A 13656-nucleotide genomic window follows, 5' to 3' on the forward strand; every position below is an offset into this window, starting at 1 on the left:
CAAGCGATCCACAAGTGTATCATGGGTCAGATGGTGGCTTGCAGCCAGCAATGGGACTGGCAGCATGAAAATCAAGTGCCTGAAGTTACTGTGTGTTTGGGGCACGAACACAAAGTTTCAGGCATCGTGAGGATTGTGGTCCCATGCTGTAAGGGGCTGTCCCAGTTTCTCAAGGAGGACCTGCTATTGTTCCCTGATTATGTGGTGTGCTGTATGCCTGTGTGCATAGTGCAGTGTGATGACAAAAATGACAAGTTGCCTCATTGCTGCCTGGTACCAAAATGGCCATGTAGAAGCACAAGGATGCCTGCTCTGTAGATCTGCTTCCCATCCAGACCTGATACCTGACCCAGGATGCAGAAGATTGGGACAGCATGGATGATATCTTCATTGAACAGTTGTAAATGGACAGCTTGTCACCACCTGGTAAGTTTCAGCAACGTTGGGGGAGGGTAGTGGGGAAACGTGACTTGTGGTGTACTGGGGGGGAGGTCTGGGGCTATGGGGTGGCTTATGCCTTGGGGGTTCCTCTGCCTGTGGATGTGTGGCCAAGGGGCTTGTGTGACAAGTTGGGGACCAGACTACTGACACAGATCAGAAGGTCATGAGTTCCAGCCTTGCTGTATGGCCCTGAGCTTCCCAGCTGGAAGTGGCAGCCCTTGTAGTTTTGATAAATCTCTTTTGCAAAGTCCTGCCCTTGGGATGGAACAATCCCATGCACTGGTACAGGCTGGGGACTGCCTGGCTAAGCAGCAGCTCTGCAGAAAAGACCTGGGGGTTACAGTGGACAGTAAACTGAATATGAGCCAACAGTATGCCCTTGTTGCAAAGGCAGCTAATGGTATACTGGGCTGCATTGGTAGGAGCATTGCCAGCAGATAAAGGGGAGTGATTCTTTCTCTCTTCAGTACTGGTGAGGCCACACCTGGAACACTGTCCAGTTTTGGGCCTCCCACTACAGAAAAGATGTGGACAAGTTGTAGAGAGTGCAGCGAAAATGGTGAGTGGGCTGGGGCACTGACTTCTGAGGAGAGACTGAGGGAACTGGGTTTATTTAGTTTGAAGAGAAGACTGAGGGGGGGACTTAAAAGCAGCCTTCAACTACCTCAAGTGGGGTTACAAAGAGGATGGAGCTGGACTGTTCTCAGTGGTGGCAGGTGACAGAACAAGGAGCAATGGTCTCAAGTTGCAGCAAGGGGAGTTTAGGTTAAATAGTAGGAAAAACTTTCTCGCTAGGCGGGTAGTAAAACATTAGAACAGGTTACACAGACAGGTTGTGGAGTCTCCGTTCTTGGAGGTTTTTAGGGCCTGGCTAGACAAAGCCTTGGCTGGGATGATCTAGCTGAGGATGGTCCTGCTTTGAGCAGGGGGTTGGACTAGATCAGCGTTTCTCAACCCATGGGTTGCAACCCAAAAGTGTGTTGCAAGAATATTTCAAAGGGTTACGAGCTGCAGGAGGGCAGAGGGGTGGCGGGAAGGCGCATGCCCCTTCCAGCAAGGGAAGGGATGGGGGAGAGTTGTGTGGCCGGGCTGGTGGCACCTGAGCTGATGCCCATGCACATGGGGGTGGGGTGGCTAGGAGACTGCTCGGGGGGGCAGAAGGGGCCATGATCAGGGTGCCTGGTGCAGTGCAGCAGCCACAGCTCAGGCCTTTTCTTCTCCCTCCACCTTGTGCTGGGGCTGGACTCACTCTGCTGCCGCCCGCATGAGCCAGAGCCACTGCACTCTGGCCTGAGCGGGACTGGGGCAACTGGGGGCCCCTTTGGTGGGTCAGGGGGCAGCAGCTTGGGAGTGAGGGACACAAGTATGGCCCTGGGGGGGCTCACGACTGGGGGTTGGGCACTGGCGGGGCCAGGGGTGTGTGGGTAGGGACAGGTCATGGATCTTTGGAAATGGGCCCCGGTAGGAGAAAGGTTGAGAAGCACTGGACTAGACTAGATGGCCTTATGACATTCCTTCCAACCCTAATTTACTGTGATTCTAAGTGGCTAGGTGCAAGGACTGCAATCAGTGCAGATTGTCCCCTGCTCCTATAATTGAGCACAAGGGAGGGAGCATTGTGTTCTGCACAATTCAGGGGAGGTGAGAATTAGTGGTACGCCTATGCTTCGATAATGGCAATTGTACAGGGCTCAGTGCCCCCAGTTGCAGCTTGATGGGCCAGTTAGGGTGCTCAATGGCCTAGTTAAGGGTTGGTTACTTCATGTGAAGTGTAGAGTAGAAATCCAGTCTACCCACCCCACTCCCCACCACTCCTAGCAACAGCCTCTCTCTCTCTGCATGCTTTCCCATACTCCAGCTGCCCTGACCTCCAGGAGCCTTGCATCTCCCAACTTAGCTGGATGCCAAGCAGGGAGTGGAGGTCTGAGCTGCAGATCTGGCTGGGGTGGCCCTTGCTTACTCTTTCCTTGGTTGACAGAAAACACCACCACCTTTCCAGGTGCCTGCAACGCAGCAGCAGAGGGGCAACATCGTACCTGAAATTCAGTGACAACACACAAGGATGGACTGTGGCGCTGTTTGCCCCCAGCCAGCTTCTTGGCAGTGTGAAGTTTAGACCCACTCATGGAGATGCAGCTATCAAAATCCATAGAGCTACTGGGCTCAGACCCAGGGGAAGACACACATGTACCTATGCCACAGGAATCCCAAGGACCATCCCATGTGACAGGAAGACCAGTCGATAAGAGTCTGGGGTTCACCAGGAATGACCTACAGCATGTTTAACACAATTTCATGGTTAGCATAGTCTGCAGAATTACAGATTTATTTGAGGAAATAAAGTTTGCAGCTATGAAATGAGTTCCTTTATTTGCTTTCTGCCTAGTCCTTCCACTGCAGGACTCCATGCCTAGGTTTAGTATGCCCATATCCTTACCCTAATTTAATTCTATGGTAAACTAGCAACTGACCACTGTTGTGAATACAAATCCAACATTCACTCTGTCTCCATTCACCAAGTCATCGAACAATATGTACTCCTTCTGATCTCGTCCCTGAACTAGAAAAATCATAGAGGATATTACATGTGCAGCTATGTCTACCTCCTGTAGAATCTAATTCAATTTACTTAATCTTTTCCTTCATTTTCAATGCCCCATGTCACTTGATATGGATGCAAAACTTGGTTGATTCAGCCTCGACAATGAGGACACCTATTTTGATCTTGATTCCTGACAAGTGCTATTTGAGTGGCTGACTCCACCTATCCTTTTTTCTTTCAATGGTATTGCAACTTAGAATTACTTCTTTTGCCTTTCTGTTCTCTCAGATTGTCACACCTCATCCTTTCTTAGCATGTCAATCATCAAATGCATTGATACATGGGTAGCTACTGTTGGTATAGTCACAGAATTTCATGATTTCTTTTTCCTGTTTGGTATCTTTCCACCTTTCCATTTCTCTCTTGTGTTATTAAAATATCAAAACATTTAGTAATTATAAAACAGTTTTATCACTTATGGTAGCAATATAAAACAATTGTAAATTGGAAAAAAAAACAGTGTAAACCAGGAGTAGGCAACATTTTTGGCCAGAGTACTGAAAAAACCTCCTCATGAGCTCTAGTGTACATTACTATGCCTCTGTTTCCCCCTCTCCCTCAGCCAGCCTTTGCAGTCCTCCAATGAAGGACTCCGTTCTTGGTTTCCCAGCTGATGCATCTTCCACAACAGGTGCTGTTAAGCCAGGGGCAGGCAATTATTTTGGGTGGAGGGCCACTTACTGAGTTTTGGCAAGCCATTGAGGGCTGCATGACAGGCAGCCAGGGGCAGATAAATATTAATTTTCTAAAATTTTTAGGGGCCCTCTGGGCTGGATAGAATGGCCTGGTGGGCTGCATCTGGCCTACAGGCCACATTTTTTTTTCCCCCCTGGTTAGCGTGCCCCATGTTAATGCCACTGGTTAGCGTGAAACATGTTTACTGAGCTGGTGCAGCACAGCAAATCTAGGGTTCACAATTGCTCAGGGATTCCCTCCCACCTAGAAGAACATTGTCTTAGAAAGTAGTTGGCTAAGGCCTTTGTGATCAGAATGATAGCTCTGTCTGGGATGCTCAGTCAGGAATGTTGCTTCAACCTGGGCACCATCGAAAGTGTCAGGGGCTTCCCCTGATGCGGGTCTATCTGGAGCACGTCCTGTGTTGAGGGAGGCATCACTTCTCACATCGCATGTATTGTGGAGGGTGCAGGCTGTGGCCATGAAGCTGTGACTGTTCCTCAGCCTGATTTCAAGTTGGACCCTAAGGAGGGTGACCATATGGGACAATGTGGAATCTGGGACACTACCGTCCCCCTTCTCCAACTTCTGTGGGCAGAGGTGGGGGCAGGGCACCACTGGCAATAATGTTCAGGCAGTGATTCAATGCCCTGTTAATGACTCTTTTTCTACCCCCCGCCATGTGTTAACAATCCCCTTTTTAATGACCATTCCACTAATCAAGCTAACCTATTAGGGAAATTTTGCTGTCTGCTAAGGCTTCTTATTTTGGAGCTCCCACCATTCTGCCTCCCCACCCCAAGCCTGGGACGCTCGTTTTAATTTTCACAGACCAGCCAGGACTGAAATCCAGGACTGTCCTGGCCAATCTGGGATGTATAGTCACCCTAATCCTAAGAGACCTCCAGCATGCCTTTAGGTGCCCAAACACGCACTCCGCCACCATCCAGCAGCTGCTAAGCCAGTAACTGAAGAACTGCTTCCTGTGGTTTAGCTGACCATTTTACAGCTTCATGAGCCAGGGGAGTGGGTATGTAGGGTCCATGATGATCAGGGGAAGAATGATCAGAGCACTCAAATCCACGGTGAGAGTTCCAGAGGTGAACTGCCCCCTAATTCATCATGTCTTGGAAACTGGAGTTCCTGAATATGCGGTGTTGTATACCCATTTTGATCACCTAACATTGCTACTGAGGTACCCCAGTGGTCCATGACTTCCTGGAATATTGACCAAAAAAAAGTGACCATGTAATCTAAGGCAAAGCGAGGAGGGCAAAGAATGGGTATGTGGGCCCCTCAGTGGCTCTTACACAATGCACACAGTCCATCAAAGCTGTTCAAACCCAGCAATGAGCTCTCACAGGTCCCGTGAGCTGGATGAATTGAGTCCCTGGCTCCTCCAGTGTGGCATCATACACTTTTGTGCACTGTTACCCAGATCACAGGTAATCTTTTGGGTAGGCTACTGATAAAATAGGCAGAAACCGATCTGCAGTCTGACCTTTTATTTGCTTGTACTTTAAAACATGAAAACAAGTATGTATTCCAAAATCTGTCTGGTTACCCATGATAGCACAACATAGATTCTCACCTATACCAGCTGGGGAGACTCAAGAGGTGGGAGGAGGATGGCATGCTGACTGCAGCAGGTCTTGAATTTGTCAAGTTCTTCAATGTTTCCTCCAGCCTATACCTAGTATTTAGATGGCTGCTTCTGATATTTTTATAAATGATTTCTGATTGGTTTTATTTAAATTTCTGTTTCACTGAAACTTTTGGAACTGGACTGAACCAGATCCTTTGTGGACTTGAAAGGTGTTAATTAGTAAGGATTTGTATAGTTGGGAAAATAAAAGGGAAGGTTTCTTATCTCCTTTCCTTCCTCATTGTGGAACACTGTTCAACATTGGCCTGGTTCTTTTTTACCTTAGTTTATGGTCTTCTCTGACAAGGCTGGTTTTGTTTTTACAAATTACCTACGCGTCTTAACCACAATATATTTATTATAGCAAAATAACATTTAATACATTTGGTTACTTCAATAACTAACTACTACTAATAGTTTAAGATAAAGCTATGATATAGTGTATTTGGATTATTTAAGTTATGGTCTTCCCTTATAGTGTTGTCTCTTGAGGCCTTGTGTTTTGTTTAATTGTGATTAGTTAGATGTGGATGGCTTCCTTTACTTTTACCAAGCTAGTTGGCACATCTGCACAGGTTCACACTATGGTCACTCAAAAACAGGCTTTGGGTCCTTCTGCTTAGCCATACTTCTTCAACTTGGCTAAGGCCCTTTAAATGTGGTCAAGGCCAGCCACAGCACAGTTGTTGCCTGCTCCATGCTGAACAGGTTGGTAATGGAACACAGGCTGTTGGTGTACATCTAATTCCAGATCATCAGTGCTGTGCATCTTGATAGATATGGGGTACTGGCACTGGACTGGGTGGCCAGCTAAATGCAAAGATTCATGAATGTGCTGTGTTTCATGTACAAGCCAGTCTCACCAGTCTGAGATCACCAGTAATGCCCTGGAGTGGTAAGGTAGCATCCAGTATCAGATTCACAGTGCTGATGTTGTGTCTCCTTCAAGTGGACCAGCATGATGCCCATGATGGCATTGTGGCCCTAAAAATAGCACTAGGCCCAGGGCCAGGAGCTCGCTCTGCCAAAGCACAGAGTGCTTGTGGACTAGGATGGCCAGGGGAAGGATTTGCTATGTGCTGCCACTTGCCATTTCCAAGATACCTGATCCCAGCTGGGACAGTTGATCAAGGAGGCATTGGAGATCCCGGGTCTGGCCAAGGAGGGATTGGAATTTCCATCCTCAGCAAGGCGGTCAGACAATCAGCATTTTCCTCTGCATTCAGTTTTTTTGGCTTCTCGTAAATATGTAAAAAGGCATTTCAGCAAAGTATGTCTGGATGCCTGCTTGCTGGTCTTCTAGCAGGGGAGTGCGAGCTGTGCAAGTTAGAGATTGTACTAAACATTACCATGTGACTGCTTAGAACGCATGCTGACTTTTAATACCGCATAACAGTACACAGATTTAATGCATACTAAGTGTCTTGTGTAGCAGGGCCATAACTGGTGGAAAAAAGTTGGGTATAGAGACATGTCCCTATACTTCATGAATTATTTTTACGTAGGGAATCATTATAAAAATCTTTAACATATTTTAAAATGGCCATGATTTTTGTAGTTGGAAAGCTTTCTATAATTGGGTATTGTAAAAGTATTTTATAGGTATTTAATATTCTAGAAAAGTTGGCACATCACTGACATTTTTCTTTTTTTTTAAGAACCAGTTCATCTGTGAAGCAATTTCCAGGGACTTGATGCAGGATTTCAAAACTTCATTTTAACTTTGTACATATTTCAAAATAGGTGACACTTTGAAACAATCTGAGTTTTTAAATCGGTAACAAAAAAATCTGCAGAGAAGCGTTCAGCTTTTTATGATAATCTGCTAGGGGTGGTTGATGGCAGCTGCCCACACAGTTAAGATGACACTGGGAGCATCTACACATCACGCTATGGCGATGTAACATCAGCGGGCACATAGCCTCATGCTCCCTTATTTATAGCATGTCACTACAGCATGGCTAAAAATAACCATGCACCACCGGCATGGTGCGGTAACAATGGTGTCGTAGGGGCATGTGTAGATGCGACCATTACGTCTCAAAATATATTTTAAAGGAGCTACTGCATACCACCTGATGGTTCCAAGGGTAGCTTTACCAATTTAGGAGAGGAAGGTGTTGAACTTACTGTACAAACATTTCTTATCTTTGCCAGGCTACAGGAAAGTTTATAAATTTCAGCTTTTGCAACTTTAAATAAAGCAAGAACTAGGCAAGGGTATGTCTATGTTTAATTTTTAAAGTATGTCCAAGGCAATTTTATCCTGTAACTTAAATTTTTAGACTTTTACTTCGGAAGTAGTATTACAAGCAGGCTGACAACTTACATACCGAGTTTTAAGATAGATGTTGTTTAAAGAGACAAATTATTAACCCTAGCAAAGTTGCCTTTCATTTGAAGGACGCTTTTCTTCCCTGTTCCCTTCCCTCTGTCATCTATAATATCAGTACTATCTCTTGTGAAAGGGGAGAATATACACTTTGTATTCACAAAGCCACTGTTCATTTTGTTCCAAAAACCTGTATGGCAGGAGGTCTCTCTTTTCAGGACTACAAATACTATTTCCCCCATAGTGCAAAAGGAGCAAGTGTGTGGGGGTTTATTTTTCTCACTTCCCTACTCTCTAACCCTCTGTGTTGAACTGTTGTTTGCAATACAGGCTTTGTAAGGCATTTAATGTAGCAAAGGGAAGCTAAAATATATATAAATAGGGAATGGTTAATCAACCTGAATGAAATGCAAACAATGCATAATCTGTTTCTTTACAACTTGAAAGAAACCAATTTATGTAAGAATCTGTGTCCTACTTTCCTTTGGAAGTAGACATACTTTGTGGCAGAGAATACAACTTTGGGGATCTTTTGCACTTAAAGAGTACATATCTGGGTGTTCCTAGAATATAAACAGTCATACTGTGGGTGTTTGTCTCTGTTTTTAATTTGAGCCTATCTAAAAATGTTCATATCTATAGATTACAGGTCAGGGTCTTGTGAAAAGCATAGCTAAAGGGAAAGAATCAGATGCCTTGTGAACTGAATGAGGCAGGGGATCTGTAGGAAAAAATGTGATTGTGAAATTAGACTGTGTCATATTACACATACACACAAAAGCCAATTTAAAGTTGCACAGGCAATATCAATTTTGGTGTTTCCTATACTTTTTCTGAGCTTCACTTTGCAGCATTAACCATGTTTTCCATTTTTTAAAACAATTAATTGTTCTTTTTTTAATATCTCTATCTGATTTTAAGCTATTTTGTCTCTGAGAGTAACTTGAAGGTTCTGTTGTTCCAAGGTCCCCGGATGCTGCCACTGTACAATTGACTGTTGATTTTTGTGTCTATCCCCCCTCATCCCTTCTCCATTTTATGTTGAGACTACATCTGTCATCAGCTAGCACCTCCCTAGTTGGTTAAACAGATAGTTGGTTAACTTTTATTAAGGGGGAATGAGGGAAGCATCCTAGTAAGATATGTGCCTGGCATCACCTTGGACAGCTTAATGGTTTTGTCTGTTTAAAGGGCATTTAAAGCAAGGGCTGTCCCCTTCCTTTCCCCCCCTCCCTCTCCAATACAGCAGATAGCACAGTTGATTGCTTTGACACTGAACTGAAGTCATATTTTTTCTTTAGGCCTTTTACAGTTTTTTAACATACACAAAAATCACTTTAACTAGTTTATAATTGAACTAACAAGAACTAAATATTTAGCCTCAAAGTTTGATATAAAAAATTAACTTGGCAGACTGAGATGAATCACAGTTTGCCATCTGCAAGCAACGGAAGAATCATGAGTGGCTCCCAGAAACAATATTGTTTAATCAAGAAATTAAAAAAATGCACTTGAAATATTTCAGGGTATTTGTCTTCTGGCTTTTGCACATAAAATATTCATGTTTTTAGGCATCTATATATATATTTTACTAAATTAAAAAGTTTTGAATTTTTTTGTTTGTTTTGTTTTGGGCTTTACAAAAGATGCACAATGCTGTGAGGCTCCCAATAATTTCATGTGTTAGTAATACTCTTATAATGAGTTTTAAAGAGATCTAAGGCAAGGAACAGTTCATTGTTTGGTCCTAGGAATAAAACAGCCTCTTGTGGGTGCATCCACACATGCAGGCACATACATGTGCTTGCAGCAGCTCAAATAGCAGCGGCACAAAATTGTGCCAGAGATTTGTGCCTCGGCCCATGTGCCTGAACATACACTTTGGTGTGGGGCAAATTGTGCCACTTGGGGCAAACTAACCCTGCCCAGCCTTTCTTGGATCTTTAGCCAGGGGGAACTACAGGTTGGGGCTAGCACCTGTGCTGGCCCCATCAGTACAAAAAGCTGCCCTGGTGAACAGCTCAGGGCTACTTGCCCTCAGGAGCTTCTGAGGCCCAGCCAGTTGGTATCTGGACACTGCCCCTTGTGCCAGCTGGACTGCTGAAGCAGCCCTAACATAGAGTGGTCCCTGAATCCTCTATTCACTGCAGCAGTTTGGCAGTGGAGGCTGCTGCCTGGCTGTGACCTGCTGCCGCATGCGACAGCATCCACATCCTTGGACCTACAGCCCCATGGCTGCACACCTACCAGACCTGGGCGGGGATCACACAACCACCTGGTCTGTTGTATGGGCACTGCAGCAGAGCTGCCTGCACCTCTGGGCCTTGTCTGCGTAGTTGGCCTTTGTGCGGCACAGTTTTCATGTCCTCTGGTGCTCTCACATCTGGGAAGCCAGAAGATGTGCTTGTTGTTGTGGCCTGCTTTGAACAATCAAAGTGTGTTCTCCTGGCCCCAAATGGCCACCTCATCTGTCCTCTAGCTGGGTCCCCATTGCTGGCCCTGGGCAGGCTTCTCTGCCCAGGTCTTGCCACTTGCCTAACTAGCAGAGAATCCTGGTGTTCTCTGTTTAAAAATTGCGAGCGGCGGCTGGGGAGCAGGGCCACCAGCAAAAGCAGCCATGCCGCTTTTGGAAGTGGCTGCAGAGCTCTGGAAGCAGCACAGCCGCTTTACTGTGAGTGAGATTGGTGCCCCTATGGCCAGCAGGATAGGCCACCGCCCCTCCTCCCCCCTCTGACTCAAGAGGCACTAGACAGCCATGTCTTCCAGTCCCCTTCACTCCTGACCCTCAGCCTCTGCATGCCCCTACTAGCTCCCTCCCAGCAGCAGCTCCATCCCAGCACCAGGACATGAGTCCAGGTGCAGCTATCCCATCCCCCCACCCTTTGTGTGTCTGAGCAGTGCCAGCCCTTGCTGTTCTGCTCCCTTTGCCTGTGCCCAGGCTCCAGTGATCCCCATGCCGTTCCTGGGAAGCCCTTGACTAGGGCTCAGGGACTGAGCTGGGCAAGCCCCTTTCCTTCCAGGCCGGCCTCCCCCTGCATAGGGGAGTGGGGAGCTCTAACTCTGGTGTCCTCTCTAACCCATAGCATTCCCCCACCTCTGACTCCCATCCCCCCCCCCTCACATACACCCCTCTGCCACCTCCACCCCTTCCCCCAGCCCATCACACACCCAAGTGGTTCCTGGGACCACGAGCACCCCCAGGTTGGGGCTGCATGTCCCAGCACTGGTGTGGGTATGGGGCAGGGCTGCAGGTGGCAGTTGGCTCTGCAGCTGTGGCTCCTTCCAGCAGCTCCTGTCCTATTCCATTTGGTCAGCTGGACACGTTGGGTGTGAGATTTGAGGGGGAAGGAGTGTGGGGGGTGGTGAGGCTTGGGGTGGGTGCATGTAGGGGTGGGTGTAGGGTTTGGGGGGTATGGGGCTTGTTCAGGGGTTTGGGGGGTGTGGGGTTTGTGGATGAATTGTGGGGGGGTTGTGGGTGTGGGGGTTGGAGAGAACTGCTTGGGAGGGGTGGGTCCCCTGCCCACCCCCTGCACAGTGCACAGCATCCCTGCAGCAGCAGCGGCATCAGGGTGCTCAGGGTACACTGCTGACAGTGCCCTTCTGCAGCACAGCTTCATGGAGGCAGGACCCAGCCCGATGCACAGCCCCTAAGACTGGTGCTGGGACCCCAGGTGACAGTAAGTGCAGCACTGTCCTGTCTGAAGGTATGTGCCTCCAGGCTGGGCCAGGCCCAAGCTATGTGGCACAGGTGGAGCCAGGTCCTAGACGACTGGGGCCATGCTGCGGGTGGTGCTTTGCCAGTAGCAGGCCCTGAGCACACCCATGGTAGCTGCTGCTGAGTGGTGGGGCGGGCTGTGCACTGTGGGGGCAAGTGGGGGACCCACCTTTCCTGAGCATTCCCCCATACCCACTATCCCCCCAGCCCCACATCCATACTTAATTGGGACAGAGCATGGGTCCGATCTACCACTGCAGCTTAGTCCCTCTTCTATTTTTCCCAGCACGCTGGGGAGGGAGCGTGCTTGGGCAGCAGGGGAAAGGGGCAGCCATAGACGCTTTGGCCGGGTGCCTTTTTTTTCTGTGTGGTTTTTTTTATACCAGGATTTCACGGTATCAAATTTAGAGTCTGCGCTGCAAGTATGCAGTGCAGGGAACATTTTTTCATTCCCAGCGTGCCCCTTTCTGTGTCTCAAACTGCTTTGAGACACGGCAACAGGCACACACTTTCTCATCTGGACACGCCCTGTATGTCCTTCATTTGAGTATATGGAATCACTTCCACAAGTTCACCTCATTCAGTGTTTTGGCTTGAACATTTAGTAATAGGTGGAGTACTTTCTTTAATATTTGTCCAACAGAACTTTTCTAGGGGTGGGGAAATATTCTTTCACTTCACTGCTGCAGCTGCTAGAAGTAGGAGCTCCATGCCAAAGAGGGAGAAGGTGCTCTGGTCCTACTCTGTTAGTGAATTTTTGTCAGAGCTTAAAAGGAGAGCAAGAATATAAAGGGGGGTGGGAGCGGCAAAAAATGTTAGAATTGCAAGAACACGTGGATGAGGTTAAGTCTTCATTTCAGTTACTAATGCAATTACAGCAGTATTAACTAGCTTGTTATCCAGAAGAAACTTGCATATTATAATCTTCCCAAACACATTGGTTCCTTTAAAATATTTTAAAATATCTTCTATTTAGAAGTGCTTCTAGAGAGTGATAATGGAACAGAAGAAGAATAGAAAAGAAGCTATTGTAGAAAATAAGGCATTTAAAGCTTTGTTTTCACTAACATGTTTCTTAGGTTTAGTTTGCTGATACTGCTTCTGTAACAGAAAACCTTGGAAAAAATCTCTTAGGCTTTTGCCTAGGCTAAAGATGACCAATTGCAAGCAAATGATAGCAACATAAGTTTGACCAAAGAAAACAGTGTAGCCCACTGCATGGTTATTAATCTAATAAAGCTAGTCAGTACTGTTTTTGCTTCATGCTATTAGAAAGAGATAGGCAGACAAGGTTCCTTGGGTGAATTTGATATCTTTTATTAGAACAACCCATCTTCCTGGATGGAAGAGCACACACCAACTGCTGAAACTTCCTTAGCCTGATGAAGGGTTTTTGAACCCGAAAGCTTGCCTAATAACTATTCTCCAACTATTTGGGTTGGTCTAATAAAAGATATCAAATTCACCCAAGGAACCTTGTCTGCCTATGTCCTTAGACCAACACAGCTACAACCTAAACCCCTGCATTAGAAAGAGATGTTATTTATGTTCCTTAGTTTTTTAACTGTGACTTAAACCAGGGGCCGGGAATTCATACATTTCATAGACATCAGGGCTGGAAGGGACCTCGGAAGATCATCGAGTCCAGCCCCCCGCCCAAAGGGCAGGAAGTCAGCTGGGGTCATAGGATCCCAGCAAGATAAGCATCCAGTTTCATCTTGAAGGTGTTCAATGAAGGCGCTTGAACCACCTCCGGTGGCAGGCTGTTCCAGACCTTGGGGGCTCGGACAGTAAAGAAGTTCTTCCTTATGTCCAGCCTGAAACGATCTTGAAGTAGTTTGTGACCATTCGACCTCGTCATCCCTTGGGGCGCTCTGGTGAACAAACGTTCCCCCAGATGCTGGTGGTCACCCCTGATAAACTTGTAGGTGGCCATCAGATCACCCCTGAGCCTGCGCTTTTTCAGGCTAAAGAGCCCCAGGGCTCTCAGCCTGTCATCGTAGGGTCTGCTTCCCTGACCTCTGATCATGCACGTGGCTCTTCTCTGGACTCTCTCAAGCTTCTCCACATCCTTTTTGAATTGTGGAGCCCAAAACTGGACACAGTACTCCAGCTGCGGCCTCACTAAGGCCGAGTACAGGGGGAGAATGACGTCCCGGGATTTGCTTGAGAGACGTCCCGGGATTTGCTTGAGACGTCCCGGGATTTGCTTGAGATCATCGAGTCTGACCCCCTGCATAGGCAGG

The 13656-nt window shown here is 47.0% G+C and overlaps 1 protein-coding gene across 8 annotated transcripts in view; it reads left to right on the forward strand.

Annotated features, from left to right (window-relative positions):
• ATP11A (ATPase phospholipid transporting 11A) overlaps positions 1-13656 on the forward strand; it is a 267750-nt gene that overhangs the window by 40367 nt on the left and 213727 nt on the right. The window contains exon 1 of one of the 8 annotated variants that reach the window (XM_025196099.1): positions 2427-2739. The exons of the other annotated variants lie outside the window; for them this stretch is intronic. Within the exon in view, the coding sequence (XP_025051884.1) occupies positions 2737-2739 (3 nt within the window). The 5' untranslated portion in view covers positions 2427-2736. Of the gene's footprint in view, positions 1-2426; positions 2740-13656 lie in introns of those variants that run through there. 8 annotated transcript variants of the gene reach the window in all.

Source organism: Alligator sinensis, unplaced genomic scaffold (genome assembly GCF_000455745.1).
Source record: "Alligator sinensis unplaced genomic scaffold, ASM45574v1 scaffold288_1, whole genome shotgun sequence".
NCBI classification, from domain to species: Eukaryota; Metazoa; Chordata; order Crocodylia; family Alligatoridae; genus Alligator; species Alligator sinensis.